The following is a 23,449-nucleotide window of genomic DNA, read 5'->3' as shown; positions in this document are numbered from 1 at the left end:
TATTAGCTATTTTTTGTAGGCCGGTCATTTTTTACCTTGAACACCGCAAGTGTAAAAATGGGGAAAATACGTTTTAGTCCAATGCGATAAAAAAAAAAAAAAAAAAAAAAACATTTTTGGGGATGAAAAAAAAAAATCCATTCCAACATCCAGCTTAAGGAATATAAAGCAGTGCTTGCAGTAACAAACAACAGACATTGAAAAATGATATTATATACATACTAGAAATAATTAAATGCAAAAAATCTATATATATATTGGTCAGGGATACATAGTGAGCATACAATGTGCAATAAAAAAGCTGTATATATAGCACATAGCAAGAAAACGATGTCAAAAACATTTAAATTAAAATAATTTTAATTCTTGGCTATTTCATACAGGAATTGCACATCTTAAATACAGTTACATGATTATATTTTTAGTGTACCATGTGGATCATAGCAGCAATCTTTATTATTTTTAAGTTCAAGGGTCACTTGCCAATGATTTCTGTATTTGACAACATAAAAAATTGAAGGACACGTAAAGTCCTCTACTACTACTCCAGCCCTCCCTCTCTCTCTCTCTCTCTCTCTCTCTCTCTCTCTCTCTCTCTCTCTCTCTCTCTTATTTCTCATGAGTCCAATCATTGATTCAGAGGAGCAATACCTCTGCTGGACAGGAGGAGCTCTGCACATACTGCAGTGCTGAGCTGAGCTGCAGTGACTGCGCTTGTGTGTGTATGTGTGTGTGTGTCAGACAGCCATAGGAAACACTTTTATCACTGCTACTGCTTCTGCCACTCTAGACTGAATGCAGGCGGAGGGGGGAAATAGAGAGAGGAGAGAGAGGGAAGGAGAGAGCGTACAGGCCTTGCCAAATAAAGCCATGGGGGCCTGGGCAGTGACGGCCCTTTCTACACTATAAATACGCTGTTCTTCAGCCGGTTCGGGTTTGGTGCCTGGAGCTCTGGACCAGTGACTGCACCAGCCCGTCTCAGGAGATTCTCATATACTCTCAGGCCTGTCACTATGCCCCGGGTGGATGCTGACCTCAAACTGGACTTTAAAGATGTCCTTTTCAGACCAAAGAGGAGCAGTCTGAAGAGCAGGTCTGAGGTAAGAGCATCTGCTTGCTGTCTCTTTTAAAAGAAATTTGTGCCACTGGCCTTGGTCTTGTTATACCTGAAAGACTCATTTAAACTGAGTACCAAGGGAGCACCATGGCTGTTTGGGCAAAGAATGAAACTGAAAATTAGGATGACCTTGATGAAGTTCATCTGTTTTTCATGGGGCCCATGTTTAAGCTTCAACCAGAGGCAGTTCATCAAGCTTGATCAGCAGACAGTGCTCCAGTATAATGTTGGTTTCTCTTTATCTTGTGGTGTTGTGTCTTGAAACAAGTCCAGTGCTTTTCAGGGTCAACTGACCAGGCTAAGGAAAAGCAACCTGAGAGCTAGTGCTTTCAAAACATGTTGGCATGCTTCAAGCCTATTTTTAAACATTAACAGAAGCAGATTCCACTGTGGTGTAACTCTTGGTCACACTATAGGTCCACCCAACAACACATAATGGGACCAAAACATATGATTATCTACATGGTTTGTATGCCTGTAATTCCTTCATATTTCTCCCAGACTTGTTCCAGTTAACGTGTAGCTTTCTTAGTTAAACAGCTGCTTTCAAAATCAACATGCTAATCTGTCAGGTTTACAACATTGATCATCTACTGTATATTCTGTTCATTTTTTCCTATTGGTGTCCTGGCTGATTCAGAGGAGATTTTCACTGCAGGATGACGTAAAAGTGCCGGTCAGATCTCTGCGGCTGGCTAATCTGATGGATGTCACTGTACGGGCAGGAACAGTGGTGTGATTATATACAGGCTCATTAAAATAGAAGAGCAGCTGAGGGTCTCTTTATAACCTGCAGTAATCTATCACTGACCTAGCCTTAAACATCAACAATAAACGAGAGGATCCCAATCTTATGCCTGGATTGTCCGTGAAATGTCTCTTCAAACTGGTGAATGGTGAATTTGTTCCCCACAGCACAAAGCAGTTCATGATTATTCATAGGGCAGTGTAGTGTGACTGATGTGACTGCAGCAGTTACTGGAACTGGAAATAACCAAGAACTGATTCGGAGAACCTGAGAACGTCTGTGCATGTGTGTGTGTGTGTGTGAGAGAGAGAGAACTTCTGTGCATATCAGTTTGCAATATTTTTTTCCCGCAAGCAGACAAAATGTCTTAGTTACGTATGTAACCCTCGTTTCCTGAAGGAGGGAACGGAGACGTTACGTCAGTGGTTGACGAAATGGGGTTTCGCTAGAGAGCCCTATCACCTCCGAGTATTAGAAAACGAGCCAATGTTATGAAAATACCATGGGTCTGCGGAATTTGCATCACAAACTCCGCTCCACTGCGTGGGTATAAAAGGAGCCGCGAGTGCAATCTCACATTATGTTGCCTGCTGAGGAGCCGAGACTGTGCGCCCTGGCCGTTTCAGCGGCACAGCGGTAGTGGAACGAGGGTTACATACGTAACCGAGATGTTCCCTTTCAGTCAGTCACTACGAGTTACGTCAGAGACTGACGAAATGGGGGTCCCAATCTAATTTCGCCACTGCAGCTGTCTTCCAGTGTCCTGCGCAAGCCACAGCTCACTGTTGTGAGGCTAGCACGAGCGAAGGGCCAGGCTAACGCAAGAATACCGAGGTACACTGGGTAGCATATCCCAGGTGGAATATGTAACACAGTACCTACCCGAGGGAAAGACACGTGCTCGGAGGAGACTTACCGTGGAAATACACACGTGGCGGGGAACCATGCACATGGAGGCACCTAGCCAGTCACGAGGGCTGACCAACCGGGCATGCACTCCGGTGATGGCATTAACAGTGCAGGAGGAACTCAGGGTCTATGGAGAACACATCTGAGTAAAATAGCGCTCGGATCCAGTCCGTGGAGTGGAATGGCGCAGCAAGCGATGACACAGAGCAGGTCCTAGCTACTGGCCACTGGGAGCGAGTACACGAGAGGACACTGGCTCTACACAAAGATTGTAGAATCTTGTGAATGTGTTAGGTGTCGCCCAGCCTGCCGCTCTACAGATGTCTGTTAGCAAGGCGCTATGCGCTAGCGCCCAGGAGGAAGCAATGCTCCGAGTGGAGTGTGCCTCATCAAAGGAAAATGCCTGCAAGTCCCCTACCGTCTTGACGGAGGCCAAAGCAACAAGGAGCGCCGTCTTCAAAGAGAGGTACTTAAGCTCTACTGAGTGCAATGGCTCGAAGGGAGTAGGACCACTGCAAGGTCCCAAGAGGGCATATGTGGGGAGCGGGGAGGATTTAACCTCCTTGCCCCTCTAAGGAACCTGATGAGCAGGTCATGCTGTCCTACTGTCTTTGACTCCACAAGGTCGTGGTGCGCAGAGATCGCAGCCACATAAACTTTCAGGGTGGAAGGAGACAGCCTTAAGCACCTAAACACCGCGATAGCCATGTTCCTGCAATGAGAACATGACTCATCCACGAGCGCTACCTGAGCGTGATTAAAGCCCAAACACGCGAGGCAGCGCTCGTGACCGTCAGGCGGATGGACCATGCGCCCACAACCAGAAACACACGGGCAAGACATCTTTAAAAAGACGTGCCCGTGCAGCTCTTTTAGAAAGAAAAAGCTCTTTTAGTAGTGCTGAAGCGCCCAGGGGAAAAACACGAGCCAAGTGCAAGCCACTGCACAGACCAGCAGCAGGATCGTGAATCCGCTGAAATGCGAAGTCATACCAACACCGACTGAAGAGCACTCTTTGCTTTGAAAAAGGCGAAGGAGAAGCACATACACACTTCGGCTCCGAAGCAAAAACATAATGCGAGATTGAACTCGCGGCTCCTTTTATACCCTTGTGGTGGGGCGGAGTTCGCGATGCAAATTCCGCAGACCCATAGTATTTTCATACCATTGGCTCGTTTTCTAATACTTGAAGGTGATAGGGCTCTCTAGCGAAACCCCATTTCGTCAGTCACTGACGTAACTCGTAGTGACTGACTGAAAGGGAATTATAGGGAATTATAAATGATTCAATCATATTCTGATTATAGGCTATACTACCGTTAGCAAGTTTGGGGTTGGTATTTTTTTAAATAGGCTTCTTACACTCGCCAAGGCTTCACTTATTTGATCACAAATAAAGTAAAAACAGTAATATTGTGAAATATTATTACAATTTAAATTAACTTTTTTCTATTTTAATATATTTTTAAATCTTTCGTATTTTCCAGAAAGTCGCACCTGACTATAACTCACACCGGGTCAAAATTGCATTGTTGAGGTTGCAATTTTATATGATAAAACTGCATATAAATTTTGATAATAATAATAATAAACAGATAAGTTGCATTGATGTGTCACATTTTATTATTACATTCAGAAATAATGTAAAATACCATAAAATAATAAATACCATAAAATACAATAAAAGCTTTTAAAAACACCTTTTTCCATTGAAATTGCAAACAAAAAACAACTAATAATAACAACAACAGTGTTACATCTTGTCAATCAGTAGAGCAATCTCAAGCATTGGCAGATACGCATATTAATGCACATGTAAATGTCAAGTAAACATATTTACCTAATTGACATGGTTAGAGGTCAATATTCCATTTTAATAATACAGCTTGAATAAATCTAATAAAAATTCACCTGAATATTGGGTAATATAACACCTTATTCAGAATATCCTTTGAACATTTATCTGAACGTGCAAACAAAGGTAAATCTGGGTGTATTATATATACTGTACAGACAATTGTATCAAGCTATTGAAGAAACACATTTTTGGATGTTTTTCAACAAAACAGCAGATATAATGGCAACAGCAGAATTAAAATAATAACTACAAATCGTCTGCTTATTGGTTCCTCATACCAGTAATCAGATGCTTAAAAATAAATACCACCAAAAAAAACCAAACATTTTGTTTAGGAAAAAAATACAGTAATATCCATTGAATGTGCATGTCTTTATTCTAAATGTGCTGACTACATGTGAATGAGTAATCCAATGGCTGTGGAGCATGGATCTTAATCAGAAAAACTATGCAAAATATAGGCTATACTGTATGCAATATGACTGCTTGCCTCACTCTTGTGTAATGTATCAATATGTTTTGTTTCAAATCTCAAACTAGAACAGACGGATACCCCTGTTTTTATTCAGAGAAAGCACTAGTGCACTTTGAACACTGCATTTGACATCCACCAGATGTGGAGAATGACTCCAGTTAGATGTGTCTAAATATCTTTCAGTTGTAATATATTTGAGTTCATGCTTGAATGGGTTACAGGGACTGGAGAACAGGATATAGGAGCACAGGATGTTTGGGTTGATTATGGGTTTATCCATTAAAATGAGGCTCTTCAGACGCCGGTCACATGTACTGTTTGTATGTTTGAAAAGTAATTTCCTCTTTATTTTTTGTTCTTGAAGGTTGACCTGCAGAGGACCTTCACATTCCGGAATTCAAAGCAGACATACAATGGAATCCCGATCATCGCTGCTAACATGGACACCACCGGCACTTTTGAGATGGCACAGGTGCTCAGCAAGGTGAGTGCTTCTTTAAACAAAGCACACTAACGGAAGAAACCCAGCACCTGCGTCTGAAATATAACCCAAGAAAAGTCTTGTTTTACTATGTTTTATCTCTGTGATTTATCACTGAAACATAATTAGCTGTGTCCTGTTTCCATGCACTGGGATCAAGAGGCTCTTATATTTCTGTCTGTCTCGGAGCCAGACACTTTGCTGGTCTCTCAGACATCTCTCTGCTCTGTCTTTCAGCACACTCTCTTCACAGCCATCCAGAAGCACTACTCCCTGGAGGAGTGGAAGACTTTTGCTGCCAGCCATCCAGAGTGCCTTGAGGTGAATGGACAAAAATGTTTTTCTTGCCTCGCTTAATCAAAAGAAGTTTAATTAAAAAGGTATAGTCTATCAACTGCCTAACAATCACATTGATTTATATAGCTCGTTTTACAATACAGATTGTTTCAAAGCAGCTTTACAGTGATTAATGCAACAAAGATTGTTTTGGCTTTACATCGGCTCTAGTCATTGTCTAGCTTAAAAATAAAAGTTTTTTATTGATTAATTTCCATTGAGCAGACATGACACTGTTTTCAACTGAAAACAGAAAACTTTTAATGGTTTCAAAGTGCACGTGTTTGAAAACGGGGTTTGAAAGCAGTTATCATCTCCGTGTAAACGTCAAAAACTTGAATCGTATAAGAGTTTATTCTATAGGAATGCACCTTTGAATGCGATTGTGCACAGGCGTGTTGTAGTCTTTCTTCACAAAGCGACATTGCCAATTACTTGTCTGGCATGCATAATACAGTGTTTTTAGTTGTTTCCGCGGATCCGTGTGAACGGGAATCATTTTTCGTGAAAAAAAACTTTTGTCATGTCGACAAATAACTAAGAACCAGGAACACCCTAGAAAGGCCTGGCATCCCCCATGCAGGTATTATCCTCAGATCACCCTAGTAACGCAATAGCAGCAATTAGCCAAAATACCCTAGCAACCACCAAGCAACTAGCCACAACAATCGAGCAACAGCTAAGCAACCACCTAGCAACAGAGGTGTAAAGTCCAGGGGTCAGAAAGTCAAAGTCCTGCCATATGTTTATTCCACCCATGAACTCAGCCTGATTTCACTAATTAGTTCTATCTCCTGGCTGAAAAACTGTGCTAATAAGCAAATCCAGGTGATTGGAACAAAATACTGAGGAGGACTTTTACTTTCTGAACCTGGACTTTACACCTCTGCCTAGCAGACACAGAAAACATTAGAAACCATAACAAGGCATATTCTTTCCGACTTCAAATCTGTCTATAATAACCTCAACAGACTAACACTATGGACGCTTGTTCTGCCACTGAATAAAAATAAAAAAGGTACCTTTTATCTCACAATTCTCACCTTTTTTCCCCTCGTCATTGTGAGTTTACATCTCACAATTCTGACTTTTTTTTCTCCGAATTGCCTAATATAAACTCACTGCGAGAAGGAAAGTCAGAATTGGAGATAGAAACTCGAAACTTGCGAGGGGGTAAAAGCAATTGCCAGTTTTTGACATTATAACTGGCAATTGCCAACTGGCAATTATATCTCACAATTCTGAGGGGGAAAATGTCATCAGAATTGTGAGATATAAAGTCGCAATCATCTTTTAAATGTTTTTATACCGTGGTGGAAACAACCTTCCATATTAAAACACACATTAGCACATTTAGCTTTCTAGATGGAAACTTTCTTATTTCTCCACAAAGTACCTGCAGTGAATCAATGAAGCCTTAAAGGGGTCATCGGATGCCCATTTTCCACAAGTTGGTATGATTCTTTAGGGTCTTCATGTAAAGTTTATACATACTTTGGTTAAAATTCCTCAATGGTTATGTAAAACAACACCCTTTTTACCTCCTCAGAATTAGCTCTGTTCACAGCGACCCATTTCGGTGCATGTCTCTTTAAATGATAATGAGCGACTGCTCACCCCACCCCTCTCTTCCGTGGGGCGCGTTGACACCAGACATGTAAAGTTCTGCCTTGGCAGACAGTATAAAATAGCTGAAGGTGGAAATATGCTAATACGGGATAGTTCGTCAGTGGTTGTGGGCGGAGCATGTCCAAATGGCTTGATTATTGAGAGTGTTTAGGCTTTTTGAGGATTAAAAAAAAGGAGTGAATGGATTTTTTTCATTGTATGGTGGTTGTGTCCACACACTGCAAAGACTCTACATTTATATGCAAACACCTTTAAGCATATATACCGTCTCATCCTCAGCATGTTGCGGCCAGCTCAGGCAGTGGAGTGGCGGATCTGGAAAAACTGTCCAGCATCCTGGAGGCCATTCCTCTCATCCAGTACATCTGCCTGGACGTGGCCAATGGCTACTCAGAACACTTTGTGGAGTTTGTCAAAAAAGTTCGGGAAAAGTTTCCTAAGCACACCATCATGGTGAGATTTTTGCCTAAACATAATATAACAAGCATCATAAGTATAGGCTATCTGTTTGTGTTTGTTGAACAACAAATGTCATATAACAAAAGGATCTTGGTCATTTAGGCAGGAAATGTGGTGACAGGAGAGATGGTGGAGGAACTCATTCTGTCTGGAGCTGATATCATTAAAGTGGGCATTGGGCCAGGTAATCGTCCTTCATATTAAACAGCATTCCTTGCAGTATCTGGAGCATGTTAATGATGTTTGACAACACTGTGATCTTTAGGTTCTGTGTGCACCACACGCATTAAGACCGGTGTGGGTTATCCTCAACTGAGTGCTGTTATTGAGTGTGCTGACTCGGCCCATGGACTGAAAGGACACATAATATCTGTGAGTGGAGTTTGAACTTCAGAAAGACGAGAAAGACGAGATTGAGAAAGACGGCAAGAAGTTCAATACTTTTTGTGCGCAAAAAGTAAACAAAAATAACGACTTTATTCCACTATTCATTTCCTTCTCTCTGGGCCTCGAGCTATTTCACGTAGTGTTTTTGCGTAGCGCGTCTGTGTTGTACGCATAGACTGGTTGTACGTACAACACAGACGCGCTGCGCAAAAACATCTTAAACTGTGTTCCGAATATGAACGGAGGTCTTACGTGCTTGGAACGACATGAGGGTGAGTCATTAATGACATAATTTTCATTTTTGGGTGAACTAACCCTTAAATTAAATCTTTAGTTTTTAAATCCATTAAAGCCATCCTTTGAAGGGTTAGTTCACCCAAAAATGAAAATTATGTCATTAATGACTCACCCTCATGTCGTTCCAAGCCCGTAAGACCTCCGTTCATCTTCGGAACACAGTTTAAGATATTTTAGATTTAGTCCGAGAGCTTTCTGTTCCTCCATTGAAAGTCAATGGACGGCATACTGTTCACGTCCAGAAAGGCAATACAGACATCAATCAATCTTAAGTTTATCAAGCGACGAGAATACTTTTTGTGCGCAAAAAGTAAACAAAAATAACGACTTTATTCCACTATTCATTTCCTTCTCTCTGGGCCTCGAGCTAGTTCACTTAGTGTTTTTGCGTAGCGCGTCTGTGTTGTACGCATAGACTGGTTGTACGTCACACGCATCACACATGACCAGCGTCGGCCAATAGTGAGCCTACGTGTGACGTACAACACAGACGCGCTGCGCAAAAACATCTTAAACTGTGTTCCGAATATGAACGGAGGTCTTACGTGCTTGGAACGACATGAGGGTGAGTCATTAATGACATAATTTTCATTTTTGGGTGAACTAAGTTTAATGCAAGGCATAGATTGGTAGTTGGGAACCCACATACAAGTGACATCACATTACCACAAGAGGGCAGCATCCTCAATTCTATTCCAGTGTTTCCATACCATGTCAGTTTTATTTGTTCCATCAGAAAGGCTCAAAGGCTTCATTAACACCAAAACAGACGTGTCATGTGACCTTTTTTTTTTTTTGGCCAACCCGGAAGTTGGCATCACCCTGGTTTCCTGGACAAAAACCCAATAGCTAATATTCCACTAACTTTTGGATTATTACATAAAATAAGTTTTGCGACCAACAAAAGTTTATGATTCTTACACATTTTGCTCATCATGATGAATTTCGCAAATGAACACAACTTTAATGAATTTTGAAACCTAAATAAAATTGGCATAAGCGAACTAGACTATGGCCGCATGACTTCAACATCACCATCTCTTTCAGTCTTTAAGGCTGTAAAAGCAGGGTTATTACTGATGAATTTTTATGTTGTGGAATAAATTGTTAAAGTATCTTGATATTGTGTTATTGTGTGGAACCTGAAATGTTAAAATGCTAACTCATTTGCGAGTTTTGGCATTGCAAAAATATGGCATCCCTGCAACACGCTATTAATTATTTTTATAAACACTTTTTAAGTAGTTTCTTTTCATCCTTTAATGAGACACATAAGCTTGTTGAGACACAATATTTAACAGTTCTAGTTGCAATCATGGAGAAACCAATGGTGAATTTATTTATAAATAAAATTCAGTTAAATTGCAATTTCTGTTTTAAAGGTTTGACACAGTAAAATCAAAATTCATTCCAAGGAGCCCAAAGCAACTTTGGATTCAAATAAAACATTTTATCAGCGCATGCATTTTTGGAAACTGAATAACTGGGAATAGACCTTTGCGTCAAAAGTGCCCCACTTTACCATTTGAGCTAAAGACTTTTAATTTTTGACAGGAATGAAAGCAATGCTCTTGAAAGTTGTGAGTGGCAAAATTAAGTGATCTATGACCTTTGTACAGCGCATGCCATTTTAAAGACTGTAAGTCTATCCCTCAATGCTTTCATCTACATTAAATTCAATATGGCGTCTAACCAGACTAAGGTCTATACGAATGCTTTTCAACTGTGCTTTACTTTATATGACCATATAGCAGTTTGTAAAGCTTTCTTTTTTCTCTAGGATGGAGGCTGCAGTTGCCCCGGGGATGTTGCCAAAGCTTTTGGTGAGCAGTGATGAGTGGTTTCATGTTTCAACAATAAAAGCATAATTTTACTGTTTTTGTACTATTATAAAAGTTATTATATCTATTGTTGTCCTACTATGGCCCATTCACACCATGTATTCTAAAGAATAGTCCACAGCACAACTATAACGATAACCACACCCCAGCTATTTAATGATAAAACATTGATAGCCAATCAGAATCCATCTTGCTTTAGGGAGCTCAGGAATTTAGGAGACGACATTGTTATCGTGCGTTGTGTGGATGCTAATATTATTGTTATAGTTATCTTTATAGTTATTGTTCTTGGTGTGAACGGGCCTTTAAGCTATCTAATAATACATTTTCATTAGGCGCTGGGGCAGATTTTGTCATGCTGGGAGGAATGTTAGCGGGACACGATCAATGTGCTGGTGAAGTCATTGAGAAAGACGGCAAGAAGTTCAAGATGTTCTATGGGATGAGCTCGGACACAGCCATGAAGAAGTACGTCGGAGGGGTAGCAGAGTACAGGTGAGGATGTTTTCATACATTATATAGGGCATATTTATGCCAATTCATTTTGGGGTTTAAGTGCATTTGTGGCATTAAGGATGTATGGCACCACAGCTACATAAATAACTGTGATATTGCAGGTCATCTTATGTGTACATCTGTTTATGTGATTTCAAGGGCATCAGAGGGCAGGACGGTCCAGGTGGCCTACAAAGGTGACGTGGAAAACACCATCAGGGACATCATGGGTGGTTTGCGGTCCACGTGCACATATGTAGGAGCTGCCAAACTCAAAGAACTGAGCCGCAGGACGACCTTCATCAGAGTCACACAGCAGTCTAGCCAAATGTTCACCTAGTCCCACAGGTTAAAAAAACTTGCACACTCACAAATACAGATTCACCATTCATCACCTAGGTAAGGAATAGTTCAGCTGCTAATGAACATTCTGTCATCCTTCTATCAATTTGAATTTTGGGTGAAATGAGCAGCATAATTCTACCATAAAGAGGAGAGGAGAGACATTCATGAACATATTTCCCTCTGTCTTCCAGTTTTCTGTGCTCCATTGATACTCAGGAACCTTGCTGTATACATTTTTTTTTTTTTTTGGAAAACCAGTGTTGTAGCATGGCTCAGTTTTGTTCATTTACAGCCTTTAAGTTCTTTAAAGTATGCAATGGGGTTGCATCTGTACGAGAGGATGAATAATGAAAACATCTAAGTCTCTTGACAGGAAAATACTAGAGTAATATGATTCATTCTTTGTAACTATGCGACCCATTCTCTCCCTATAGTATAGCAACTGAAAGAAATGCATGCTAGTGAAGAATTTACACACCAGCAGATGATCTTCTCTGCCACTTTATGCTCGCTCCTGTGTGTTGTGCTCTAAGTTTGAGTCGATTTGTGCAGAGATTGGTGCATTGTGTACTGTTGTGAACTATTTCTGCTGGCCTGCTTCCTTTGTGATTGTACAATGGGTGTGGTGGGATGTCATATCAGACCAGAGGAATGTGAAAACTCCAGCACCTCATTTCTTCAACATGCCTTGTGCAGTTTAGATGAGGTAGAAAATACTGGATTAAATGTGTTCAGTAAAATATTACATATGGAGGAATAAACATCTGAATGAAAACTGTGTCCTAAATACCTTTCCATTTTTGTTAAATTATGTGATCAAATATGTTATTGTGGAATAATGACCGGCTGATTGTACATACTTATATATTATCTTCATGCTTCCGTTAAGAAAAAAATTTGTCTATATAGAAAATTTGCCCATCATGGGATCATTTTATGTATTTAGTTTTAATTAATTTGAATTTTATCAAAGCTTATGAATTAAACAGCTCATAAACATACTTTAACACTAGAAAAATAACCAGTTTAAGGTACAGTAGATAACCTTTGGACCTCTAGCGGTTAAAAAAACAAAACTGCATGCATTTTGCGGAAGAACATTGTTTTGGTTGTGCTTCGGCCCTGTGTGACTGTGTGGATGAATATGGTTCTTTGTCCTATTGCTCATAAAACACTGGGCGTAAGAGAAATAACCAGTGTAGATGGAAAGGATCTCAAGCTAACTAGCTGAAGAGTTACTGTAGCTTTACCCATTAATAGACACAGTACTTCCTTGAAAATAAATTACAGCACTCACAGCGCTAAAATCATAATTAAATTACCCTTCACAATAGATAATGCTTCACAATTAACTCTGTTAGAGAGCTACATATGGCAGTTTATTGGTTCAATAAAATACCTTACTCACCTGTTGAGTAATAAAAACACCATCTCCGCGTCGCTTTTACAACATTTCAAATCCCGAGTTGCCATGATAGCAGACGTATTTTCACCATTAATTTTCCCCATAGGGATTTTTAAAAAGTTTTTGTAAAGAGTCATAAGCCATGAACTAAATTAACCAGCAATGAGGTGATTCACAAAAATCACAACATTTCACAACAGACTGTGTATTTGACGGCTTTAATAAGGGAAACTATACAATCCCATGACGCATTGTGAATGCCATGATCATGTTATGATTAAAAACAATGGATAAATATAAAACTATTGATTTAAAAGATGCTCATTGTGTAGAGACAACATAATTTAAGTTTATTGCAAAATATGTGAATTTTGCACGCAAATCTTTTTCTTATGCACTATTCTATAACGTTTTGTATAAATAGTGTGAGTAGCGTGTTCACACTGAAAATTCCAAATAGAAAATACCCGGATGCACTTAATTAACCGAATTGTGGAATGTCGGACACTTCATGCAGCTTTGATTACGTAGTGGAGGGGGAGGGGCTAGACTCAGATGTTGAATGACAAAATAACCTTATAAAATTCATATACTACGCTGAGTAGTATAAGTGCAGTGTATAGAGTGTCATCCCTATGGAGAAAATGAATGTGATTTGGAGCCTACTTCCGGAACCTGACTGTGGCACTCTATTAGGAACCCAAGCAAATCCCATTGGCTCAAAAGGTGCATTCAATAATTAAAAACAATTAACAATAATTATGAGATTTCAACGTCAGTGTTCACGTCCTAGTAGAGCTCGTATTACAACTTGTAAGCTGGGAATTTTTTGAGAGCTCCTACTTGTACCTGACCGCTGAAGATTCATTTAGGAGTCGATGGTGTTGCTATAGAAATGCATAATTCCTAGCCAGAGCTCAGAGAAGAACATCATGTGTTGTCATCTCGAAATTACAGTAATTACGACATGGCGTGAGCCCAGCTACAGACCCGATTTCTCACGACACTGGTTTCTGTTGATATACAGGTAGGCTATTCCTCTTTGCCATTGAAATATATGACGGCTGATTTCAGTGATCGACCAATCAGAATCGAGCATTCCAAAAAGATGTGAAATGATTTTTGATAAACATTCCTGTGCCTGGGGGAGTCTTCATCACACACAGATTTTTTTTTTCCATTAAATGTGTATATTCAGACTTTTATAATCAACTTACCTTCTTTTCAGACTACTGTACTGTGGTTGAAACTACATGGTAACACAAAGACAGACAAGCAGACAGAGCTGAATCAGTTTGGGCTCATTGTGCCAGCCATTGCGGTTTCCCACACAGTCAAGTGTGGGTTTGTCGTGTCTGATAAGATCTCAATGTCTTCCATCTAGACTTTTTCAAATGAATGATCCAGCGAATACTCATGGCCGCCACCTCCGCCAACACCCACACTCCATTGACTAGGTGCGCTGGAGTCAAAGAAGCCTGTGGAATACCTGCATTTGTTTGAGAGTGTGTGTTCATGTCTGTCGGCAAAATAAGCCCACTCTATCTGACAAAAGCACCTTTAAAACCCCGTTCTCACAAATCACAAACTCCAAAAAGGGTGCAGTTTGCAATTGGCACTGTAATTTTTATTAGTACGTGTATACTGCAACAATAAACTTGTACTGGTATACAGACAATTTCTTTTTTTTTAAACAAATTTGTTCACAACCTGAATCAAATATTGTTTTGTTGTTCAGAATAATGAAATAAGTTCTAACTAGAAAACCGGCAAGCACCATCAAAGAAAGGGACCAAAAAAATCCAAGAAACAACGTGAGTGTATCCTACAAATAGACACACCACAATTAGAAAATAGAATTTCAATTCAATTTTTTTTTATATTAGTTTTCTTTCTTAAAAAAGCTAGTGCAAGTACAATATTTTACACAACTTACAGAGTATGCACGCATATGGAAATAAAATGAACCAAAAGAGCAAAAACAAATTGCCTTTCACAATTATTTCCTGGCTTTATATATAGATATATATATATATATATATTTTACATATATTTTCCTTTATAAGTAAGGTGCAAAACACAACTTCCTGTCCCAACAGCCATCGCTTGCTACTGGCCAGAATCCTCAAATACAATTCCAAGAAAATAAAACCTCAGGATTGGATGTGACATTCAATTTTTCAACTTTAACAGTCTCGCTCAACATTTCTGCATGGTGTCTAACTAACATACTATAGGTCCAGTAAATCCACAGCACTGAAACTATGGAGAAAACAACAACACTGACAATATGGCAACCTACTGTACCTCCACTAAGTCAATGTTTTTGAACAGTAGGCAGAGGTCCAATCCGGAGGTTTTATGATCGTGGATCGTTCTGCCCAATGGCAAGTGAAAAAAGAAACTAGAAAAAGCTTCCATTTCCCCTCCAATGGAAGACTTCAAATCTCTTTATGACACGACCCGCAACACCTTTAGTCCAGCAAACATGGGGTATTACTGCTATATCTGAACCCACTCCTTCCTGAGGAATGACCAATGGCTTCCTGTTTCATGAAACACATCTTAACATTTCAATCTCAAAAAGCGAAAACAAACAGAGGGAAAAAAATTTCGAGGTGGCTGGACATGTGTGCACATTAAATGATAACCGAACTCTGTTCACCTGACAAGGTGTACATAGTGTTATTTCACCTCCTGCTAATAGTTTATCAGGCCTCAGCTTTCAAATCATGGGTCGATTATTCATGAGAAACTACCTTCACCATTCATTCAGAATCTACACAAAACATACTTGGAAATGACTGACATGTTAAAATTAGGCCTGAAAAGATTTTACAGAGTACAATTTTACAGAGACATCTTATTAAGCATTCATTGGCAAGAAATCCAGAATTACAAAATGACCTTTTTTCTTGACGATATGTATAGTTGTACAAATTCTGAAGGATAAATACACGTTACGAGGCTGTTGATTGCTATGCGTGAAGGTGATGTTGTGTATGTGAAAACAGCATCTGTACACGAGTCGGTTCCGGCCTGTGATGGTCAAAACGTCCCTGGCGTTTATTCTCAGTGGTTAACCATGGTTGAGTGTCCAGTTCAACCCAACAGTGACAAATACTCCTGAAGATTCAACATGAGTCTCATTCCTGCGCTCTGGTCAGGCCTGGCCAGATGAGGGTAACAGAACACAGGATGTACCTCTCTCTGAGGAAGCGTTTGTCAGTTTAGCGGCTCACCAAAACGACGTGAGAGACGAGGGCCGGGCATTCCTCCTTTTTTAAGGAGTGTGCACTGCTTTAGCACTGATATAGCTGAATGATCATATATCAATTATAGCATTAACAATAAGACTAGTTACAATACCCATATCAAGCAGCCCATACATCAGGGTGAAACAAAACCATAACGTGGGCTTGTAGAAGATTCTCAGCCTGAGGTTATTAATCCAGCTGTTTGGACAATTGACAAGATGTCAAACAACAGTCAAGTTGAACAGAGAAATCCTTACTGATTTTACAACTAATTTCAAAGAAAAGCAAACTCAAAATAAAGTTGTTTTTCAATGAGAGCCACAATAAAAGAAAAACTTTTGATTTATTTTTCAAACTGCTGAAACTCGCAATCCAACATTCATCTTTTTTGTCATTTGTGCCAGAGTAATGCAAGTAAAAACAAGGAAAAGTCAGCGGTGCTCCTCTTATGAGAGAGAGAGAGAGAGAGAGAGCCGTCACAGAGTCGCTCTTAAAAACATTCATTAAAACACTTTCTCTTGTCTCCTACCATGATAAAAGAGTGCTACAGAGGAGACCGAAGCAAAAGTACAAAGTCCAAAGTACATGAAGCAAGGTCAAATATAGAACCAACATAAAAATAAAACAAAACAGAACGATGGTGTTCGAGCACACATCAGTACAACAAAAAGTAAAGTCATCTCAGGTTCGTAGAGGACCATTCAAATGTTATTTCAACTCTCTGTCCTCGTCGTCTCAACCCGTTGGACCCAGGAACGGGCCGAGACGGAGGGAATTCGTATTGGAGGGGAGAAACTGCGATGACACCATAGTCTCACCCTATCTTCCTCAGGATTAGAAAGTGCTGAAACAGTATTATCAAGTCTATCTATTCTATAAATGACAAAAATGTGCATTTTGTTTTCGTTTGTTTCTATAAAAGTGGTCCCCACTTTGATGAGGTCGATGAATCATTTCTCAGTCTTTTTTTTTCAGTATCTTGCATGTGTGAGGATCTGGGCTTGTGACGTCAGAAGGACAACAGGCAGACGGACAGATAGCTTGTGATGCGGACAAACAGACTGATACAGACGCTTTCACGGAGACGGACAGAGTGTTTTAGGAAGGCCTCATATGGTGTAGAGACATTGTGGGAAACCAAAGCACAGGGCTAATGAAATGAAACTTATTCTGGTTACAGCAGTTTAACACACACAAGAATATATATATGAATATATATATATATACATATATATATATACATATATGTATCTTTACATGTACAAAAACCTTTCAAAGGTCACACAACCTCCTCGACACACACACACACACATTCACACCTCTTTCCCATCCCTGAGTAAGCCCAAGGAAAGATTTTGACCTTTATCAGAAAAGCAAATGATGTTGTCATAATGTCAGACACAGCAAACTCACCCCTCTGCCAAAGTAAATGAAATGTGCAACATTTCAACAAAGTGAAACACAATATTTGCCATATTTACTCACAAATAGCAAAATAAAAAAATAAAACCCACAGGCTACAAAGAATACAATTTGTGGGAGAAGGTGTATGGGTTACACTTTATTTTACAGTACGTGTACTTACAGTGTACTTACCCAAAAAAGTACTGGTAATATAAAGTAACTACATGGGTTAATGTTAGGTTTAGGGGTAGGTTCAGAGTTATAACCCAGTTACTGTAATTGCTATAATAAGTACACAGTATGTACATGCGTAACAGGACTGTTAAATAAAGTGCTACTGGAGTATGAATGGAAACAGTGCTACATGCAGATGGCACAAACAGTTACGCGTGAAACATGTCAAGCTTGAACAGAAGAAGAGTTTAGAACATCACCAGTGGGGTTTGAGTTTCATGTGACATTGGTGCTAAAAAATAGGTGTCAAAACAGCAGCCCCCACTTTTAATGTTCTCTTATTTCTCTTGTCTCTCAGCACTGGAGGTCATAAGAGACTATCATTATCAGCACAATAAACCACCAGCTGTACCATGTGCATCTTTTATTCTCTTTGTTTGTGATGACCATTAAATGTGATGGCACAGAACATCTGTGATGTTTCATTCATTCAGGACATCGCACGTCAAGCATATTTAATTCATTTGCAGTTGGACTTATTCCTCAATATCAGATAAACAAACAGCATGGATGTTCAAATTAATGTCGAAAAGTCTTTAAGTTAGAAGTCCAAATGCAAACAAAAGACATACTTGCAACACTTGCTTGTCTCCTGGTCGATAACAACTGATACTTAAAAGTCAACATGAATCATTTTTACGAACCTATTTACTTCCTCCATTCTCATTCCAGGTCTCATTGTGAGCAATTCATCTGTGCATGGTACTTCAGAGAATTACCACTTAATATCACTTAATGGATAATCTTAACCAATTAGCTATTTAGGTATTATTTTAAATCTGACTGCATTCTGGTATGAAAAGCCAACTTTTCTTATTTAACTCTGGAATACATCACATTATGGAAGCAAAATGGGTTGAAATGTCAATTCACATTGAATTCAATAGGTATCGTAGGTGAGTTACATTACAAGTAAATTACAGTCATAAATGACCCCCCCAAAAAAACTAATTTCGACAGGCCAGGCAATATGAAACTCCATCACAAATACTGTCAAGGTTCTATGGCTATGAATGAGAGAGAGACAGATTAAAAAGAAGAGAAGAGAAGAGAAGAGAAGAGAAGAGAAGAGAAGAGAAGAGAAGAGAAGAGAAGAGAAGAGAAGAGAAGAGAAGAGAAGAGAAGAGAAGAGAAGAGAAGAGAAGAGAAGAGAACGTTCTTCAACTGTAGCGGGTGTGCCGGGTGAGAAAGAGGTCGCACGTACATGCCAGGCAACAGAAGGTAGCTAACGGTTGCGGTTGGGTAAACATACTCTGAGAGAGGCGTACTGGTTCTGTATGGGCACCTGAAGAGCATCTGGAGGTCACTATCGATTACGGGTTAAGACGGCTAGGAGGGGACAGACTCTGTCACTGCATATTAATTTACATTTCTCCCTGAAGTTACTGAGGGCTGGCTGTGCAAACCGCAAATAAACCTAAAGAGGATAAAAGACAGATTGCTGAGGTCGAACAGAAGATCTGGCATTGATGTCCGGTTCTCTGTTTTTTTTGGTTCAGCACTAGAGACTAGGGGTTATTGCTACGTGCTTTTGTTCGGAATGCTTCTCGTGTACGTGGAACCGCACTGTGCAACCAGAAGGAGGCAGACTGTAAAATGATCGAAGCAGTGAGCAACATCGAAACACTGATCATTACATGAAGAGAAGAACAACAGTGAAAGATAAGAAAACCCAAACAAATGCAAGACCGATTCGCCATTGACAGTCATGTTCTTGGGGTGGTTCAATGGACAAACAATATCACATCTTATTTCTAGCTTTTGGCCCAAAATAAACACAATGAAAATATCAAGTTTGATTGGTTGAAGCAGATACATCCACACATACAATCTAAGCAAAACTAAAACACGCACATTACAAGGGGACAGAGACGCCATGTCAAATGGAAAAAAGAAAAAAATGCACGATTGTGGTGTTGATCTGAGAAACCCTGTTTTATTATAAAAAAATAAAGCATTTTCAAATAGTATATGGGGTGCACTCACCCACCCTCCACCATTCATTAAATCCATCCGTCCATCAATGCATCTTTTATTTTCTACTATAACCCTTCTTCCTGCCAGATCTTCACCAACCCAAGCTAACTTGAGTCTGGCCGCTCGAATGACGAGGTTTGCAGGCTACAAGCTATGACATCATCCACCCCTACGGAGCGAACGCCTTGACAAAGCACCGTGCACAATCCTGCTTTCATGTGTTTGTGTGTAATTCAAACCCCTTTAAAAGGGGCTTCTTTGTTTTCCTAATGAAAATTAACCAAACAGACCTGCAAACCAAGCAAACATGTCAAGAAACTGCTACATTTTAGTAAAAATTGGGTTTTCGGCCCTGTCCTGTGCTGGCAGAAAACAAAATAAATCGTGTTACTATCTCTCCAGATGTGCAAATTGCAATATTCTTTTAAGTAGAACTTAAATATCTATTTATAATATGTGTGGTATGTACACACACACACACACACACACACACACGCACACACAAACACTCACGCACACACAAATATTCTACAGATCACTAAAATTACTACATGACTGTTTTCACATACTGTACGTTCGATGAGTCATGGGGGACGGGACTAAAAACGTGCTCATGTAGTCTTACGCTCTCGTACAGTAAGATAGATATAGCATTTGCAGCTCTATACATGTTAATGTACAAAAAAATACATGACATATTTCAACATGATTGAAAATTACCGTAACCGTGTACATGTGTATAAGCCCGTGTGCAGCTGCACACAAACTCGCATGCGTGCACAACCACATACATTGCTAACAAACAGGTATATGACACCCTTCGATCCTCCAAAGATTTCTGTAGCCAGAGTTTCTCACTTTCACGTCAACTCTCATATCTCTTGTAAATATATAAACAGTCTCTGTATTTATTTCCATCTGCATTCACACTTTCATATGACTCTTTTTGCTTTAAATGACTTTAAATGGCAGTTGTTTAAAGGGCCACGGCCTCTTGTGCCCGTCTTTACTCAAGCCGTCAGCTTGCTTCAGATGGCTAAGCCAATCAGACGCAATGAAAAAAGTGCTTCCTTTAAAGCAGTCCTCTAGGGGACAAAATCTCATTGTTTGCTCTTTCATCAACAGTTACATTCATCCTTTCACGGCGACCCTTGTGAGCAAATCACCTTCCCACAGAGTGCCACACAACATCAAATTCATGATACGGCATACAGTACGGTGTTCATGTTAAAAGATCAACAGAAAATAGTAGTAGCAGTAATAATAATAATAGTAATAATAATTAATATAATAATCATCATCATTTGACTCAGTTGACTATCAGCTAGTGAGCATGACAGGTGTTAACTAAGTGCTTCAGGACAACACTCATCTCATCCTCCTCAGACAACTTTCGCTCTCTTTCTTTCAAAATAATCTACTTTCTTTTGTTTGAACAAAAAAACAGGTGAGACTGCACTAAAAACAAGGGACTACTCACCACTGTGTTTGTATGCATCAAGAAAGAACCCATCCTGTGTCTACGTAAAAAATTACCCCTGATTGCAAGGTTTACACATTCATCACAAAAAAAAAAAAAAAAGAAAAATCTACCCATCAAGGTATGATGGGAGGGTTTGTAAAGTGAGACAGAAAATTAAAACATGCAAACCTACAAAAATAGTTAAATAAAAGGTTAGACAGTTGGATATATAAAAATAGACTCGTCCATCTTCCCTGTTTAAAATTATAGTTTCGTCTTTCAATGGGGCAACTGTCCCCGCTCAATGACATCATCTCTCTTGGCCGGTACCATAGTATTTGGAAACCTCTTCTTGCATTTCAATAAATGTTAATATAATCTATGCTAGTCTAACTGCGCTGATGATGCTGCTCTATATTGTTAGGATTGATTTGGATAGTCTCTTTTAGTCACAGTTAAACAAGATGGCTGACATCATGTAAACTCCTGCAACCAGTGGAGGAGTGATTTCCGTTCTGCCACCATTAGCAATTTGTATTCACACCAGTTGTTCATCTTCCCTTACTAACATTTTCAGGTTCACTCAGCAGGTGAATGTTTAAATTGCCACTAGGTGTAGTTGAACCAAGTTTGTCTTAGGACATCATAGGTGAGAGACTGGAGAGACTTAGCCTTGTTAGCTGTGACTGATTGTATATACTGAAGCCTTCAGGATATCATGCAGTGCTCAGTTGTCTCATTACCTTCTCACCTTGTACTACATCTGCCCTGAATTTGACCAATCAAATGAATTGCACCAATTGTTTGTGTAATATTGAATACATCTATTACAATGTTAGAAGTGATCATGTACACACTCAGTCAATTTAGCCTTTAAGTATAGTAATCTGGATAGAAAAAAAGAACAAAACAAAAAAAACATTCTGAGGGCAAATTTGCTTTTAAAATCTGACAGTCCAAAATGTGTTCACTTGCCAATATTTGATCTGCCTTCGATACTGATTTTAACCTCTTGAGGGATGAAGGAAGGCTTGGGGAACGTTAAAGGGGGCTCTCCTTCAGGATTTTCTACTTTGCAGCCCTCAGGGGCTGACCACCTCCTTTTACGGCCTGTGGGTTTACCACCGGACTCTGATTCAGTGAGCGGTGGTGCTTTGCAGATGTCTCTTTCGCTAAACCTCAGTTCTCCATTCTCTCTATTGCCTTGACCGCCTCCACCTCCCTGATCTACACACTGCCCAAGTCCATTTTCCTGTTCTGAGTGCCGAACACCTCCACGTGTGCCGCTTGAGAGTGCTTTGGGTGGTTTAAGGGGTGGACCAAGGGTAGGCGCATCCAAGACTTGCCCCTGGCTCTTCTTAATGGAGCCGTTCCTCAGGTTTTTCAGGGTGAGAGAGATGCAGACGTCACCCACTGAAAGCTTGGTGCATGGCAACTCGAGCAGCTGGCTAGTCCGTTCTGGACAACAGGATGACCAGCCCTGGCCGAACACAAAGAAAGGATACTCTACTAGAACCTCCACGCTGACCTGCAAGAAAAAAAGGGAGGCAAAAAAGAGGAAATGGAATTCACACAGTAGAAGTCATGCACAAATGCCTGATGATATGAATGAATGTCTTTGCTAAATAGCATCTGTTAATCAGAGCCTCTCAAACTGACAGACTTTAGAACTGCTTTTGAGTGGGTGGCCCCATCTCAACTCCCAGACAAACGAAGCAGATTTTTCATACAGCCTACTCACAGCACAACAGAAGGAAGCAGAAATAAGGAATGACTCAATTCTGTCAGTGAATCCCACACAAACTAAACAAAGATGCCATGGGGACAGCCAGGGGAGGGATTATGGAACAGGGAGATGATTTCAGCTGCCAATTTACCCCACATCTAGTTACACTGATTGAGTGCAGGTGGAGTTCATATAGGAGAACATTCACACACTCAAAGCATATAAAAAATAAACTTAATGACTATCATATGGTTATTCAAACAGATGATAAAAATACATGAAAGATGTAATAAAGTAAAGAAGATCCCTGGGCATTTGTAAAAGGCGTAAAGATTTTTTTTCCCAGTGAGCACTGTTAAATATGAAATTAAATTAGCCATCTTTGGATACCATCCGCATATTATAAAAATCTCTTTAAGGGGCAAAATATATTGGCATATATTTCCACTGAAATTCCCCCTCTTAAGACAGAAGGATTCAAATGACTGTGATTCTAATGTGAATGATAATATAAAAAAAATGCACTTTATTTACCTAATAATAAACATTCCATAAAAATATACAGTATAAACATACTTATGAGCATTTGAAAAATCATTGCAATAGT

General features: G+C 39.7%; 2 protein-coding genes across 5 annotated transcripts in view; one reads left to right on the top strand and one right to left on the bottom strand.

Moving 5' to 3' along the window:
* Window positions 1–655: 655 nt before the first annotated feature.
* On the top strand, window positions 656–18,831 carry gmpr (guanosine monophosphate reductase). The gene is made up of 9 exons (XM_081377488.1): window positions 656–1,100; window positions 5,472–5,591; window positions 5,826–5,909; window positions 7,833–8,006; window positions 8,115–8,196; window positions 8,278–8,384; window positions 10,477–10,519; window positions 10,873–11,032; window positions 11,192–18,831. The coding sequence occupies exons 1-9, from the start codon at window positions 1,014–1,016 to the stop codon at window positions 11,370–11,372; spliced, it is 1,038 nt and encodes a 345-aa protein (XP_081233614.1). The 5' UTR covers window positions 656–1,013; the 3' UTR covers window positions 11,373–18,831.
* atxn1a (ataxin 1a) overlaps window positions 14,383–23,449 on the bottom strand; it is a 108,614-nt gene continuing 99,547 nt past the window's right edge. For all 4 annotated transcript variants that reach the window (XM_081377485.1, XM_081377486.1, XM_081377487.1 and 1 more), the window contains one exon: window positions 14,383–22,644. In XM_081377485.1, the coding sequence (XP_081233611.1) occupies window positions 22,084–22,644 (561 nt within the window). In that variant the 3' untranslated portion in view covers window positions 14,383–22,083. The remainder of the gene's footprint in view (window positions 22,645–23,449) is intronic.

Source organism: Scardinius erythrophthalmus (assembly GCF_964197995.2).
Source record: "Scardinius erythrophthalmus genome assembly, chromosome: 10".
Lineage (NCBI taxonomy): Eukaryota > Metazoa > Chordata > Actinopteri > Cypriniformes > Leuciscidae > Scardinius > Scardinius erythrophthalmus.
This window is presented reverse-complemented; position numbering and strand designations above follow the sequence as displayed.